General features: G+C 40.6%; 1 protein-coding gene across 1 annotated transcript; it reads right to left on the bottom strand.

Moving 5' to 3' along the window:
• Window positions 1-907: 907 nt before the first annotated feature.
• Window positions 908-1,447, bottom strand: LOC119289925 (haloacid dehalogenase-like hydrolase domain-containing protein Sgpp). The gene is made up of 2 exons (XM_037569094.1): window positions 1,190-1,447; window positions 908-1,102 (listed from the first exon to the last, which is right to left on the bottom strand). The coding sequence occupies exons 1-2, from the start codon at window positions 1,442-1,444 to the stop codon at window positions 908-910; spliced, it is 450 nt and encodes a 149-aa protein (XP_037424991.1). The 5' UTR covers window positions 1,445-1,447.
• Between the last annotated feature and the right edge of the window lie 452 nt (window positions 1,448-1,899).

The following is a 1,899-nucleotide window of genomic DNA, read 5'->3' as shown; positions in this document are numbered from 1 at the left end:
AACAGGAGTTGCATAATCTCATAGTCATAGGAACATGTATAAGTCATGAAGAAAGCTATAGCAACATACTAAACGATCAAGTGCTAAGCTAAGGGAATGGGTCAAGTCAATCACATCATTCTTCTAACAATGTGATCCCATTAATCAAATGACAACTTATGTCTATGGTTAGGAAACATAACCATCTTTGATTAACGAGCTAGTCAAGTAGAGGCATACTAGTGACACTATGTTTGTCTATGTATTCACACATGTATTATGTTTCCGATTAATACAATTATAGCATGAATAATAAACATTTATCATGATATAAGGAAATAAATAATAACTTTATTATTGCCTCTAGGGCATATTTCCTTCACCATCAACAAAACAGTCTCATGTCATGGGCTCTAAAGATATATTTTTTTCTAAGAACCACTGAGTATACCAAACTAAAAGCTCGAAATGCCTGGATGACCTCCCTCAAACCATAACTTCAGGGCATAGAATCCCTTGAATCATAGACAAAGGCTCTGTGCTACCATAACTTCTGTTGAAATGAGCAGTCCCCGTTGCGATGTCCATCATTATCATATTATTCTCAGAATAATAAAGAGAAGCTCAATCAAACAAGAGTAGACACAAGATAACAGACAGAATTCAGAGCTGATAGGCAATGAGCCCGACAAATGTGCCATTTTCATAGGTCCCAGCAACTGAAAAGTATCATGTCATGGACACTAAAGTTTTTTATTCGCTTCTCTCATAGCCAAGGAGAAACAAACACACATCAAACTAAAAAACTCAAAATACCTAGATGAGCTCTATCCTACCATAATAACTCCAGGATGTAGGATCCCTTGTAAATAATAAGAATGGGTAAATTTGCAATGGTCTAATCAACTGTTCATCACCATCATCTGTCTCACGCTCCACCATTCTTTAGCTTCGCTTCCTCCCTGTCAATCTCTTCGAGCGCATTCCACAGCTTTTGGTCTTCATAGTCACTGATGATCGATGCGACCCGGGCTTCCTGTAGGGACTTCTCCGGGTTCCTCGTCAACACGGCAATGACGGGCATCCCTGCAGCAACGCCCGCACGTGTCCCTGAGGCAGAATCCTGCAAGGAAAACATGTTTTAGTACCATGCGTCCACAAATCCAGATGGCATGTTAAAAAAACACGATATAATCAAGGGTTGGCATACCTTGAAGATAAAGGTGTGTGTTGCAGATACTTCGAGCTCCTTGAGAGCCTTTAGGTACAGGAAGGGTGCGGGCTTTGGCTTCTCGCATTCACCTCCAACTATCACTGCCTGGACGAAGTCTGATAGACCAAGAAGTTTGATCATGAGCTCTGCATTGATCCTCGGGGCATTGGTTACAGCATCATGCTTGTATCTATGATCTTTCACCCACTGAACCACCTTGCTAAGGCCTTTTACGGGCTCTAAGCGCTCCATGGCCAAACTGCAACAAACAAGCGGCTATAAATATTCATTCTCAAAAGTCATACTAACCGTTAAGGGCATTTTAAAAATAAGGATAAAATCTGGACTTCGCCATCTTATGTCGCGCACTGTATGATGATAACACTTACAACCTAGGGGCTATCATTGCACGTCGCCTGCACTTTAACAGATCCAAGGGCAAAATTCAAGGTGGTATTTATGCGATTCATTTAGCAAGTCACTTTAACATTTTAGATTCGCTAGCATGATTATCGTTTACCTAAGGTTTATTTAGATAAGCAGGCGATGAAGGATCACCAGTTTACTGATATTGATGATTCTGTTAACCATATTCCTTACAACCTGGTTTTCATTGAGGATACCCGTGATATTATTCTATTGCCTGCACCTGCCTTGTTTGATTCTATTGCCAGGGGCGGATACAGGATCATGCATGAGGACATTAT

The sequence above is a fragment of the Triticum dicoccoides genome, chromosome 4A (assembly GCF_002162155.2).
Source record: "Triticum dicoccoides isolate Atlit2015 ecotype Zavitan chromosome 4A, WEW_v2.0, whole genome shotgun sequence".
NCBI classification, from domain to species: domain Eukaryota; kingdom Viridiplantae; phylum Streptophyta; class Magnoliopsida; order Poales; family Poaceae; genus Triticum; species Triticum dicoccoides.
Note: the sequence above shows the minus strand (reverse complement) of the source record. Positions and strands in the feature narration are given on the sequence as shown.

Coding starts and splice junctions, on each gene's coding strand:
- LOC119289925 (XM_037569094.1), bottom strand. CDS start 1,444: ATGGAGCGCTTAGAGCCCGTAAAAGGCCTTAGCAAGGTGGTTCAGTGG. Junction 1,103..1,189: donor CACACACCTTTATCTTCAAG/GTATGCCAACCC, acceptor TTTTCCTTGCAG/GATTCTGCCTCAGGGACACG.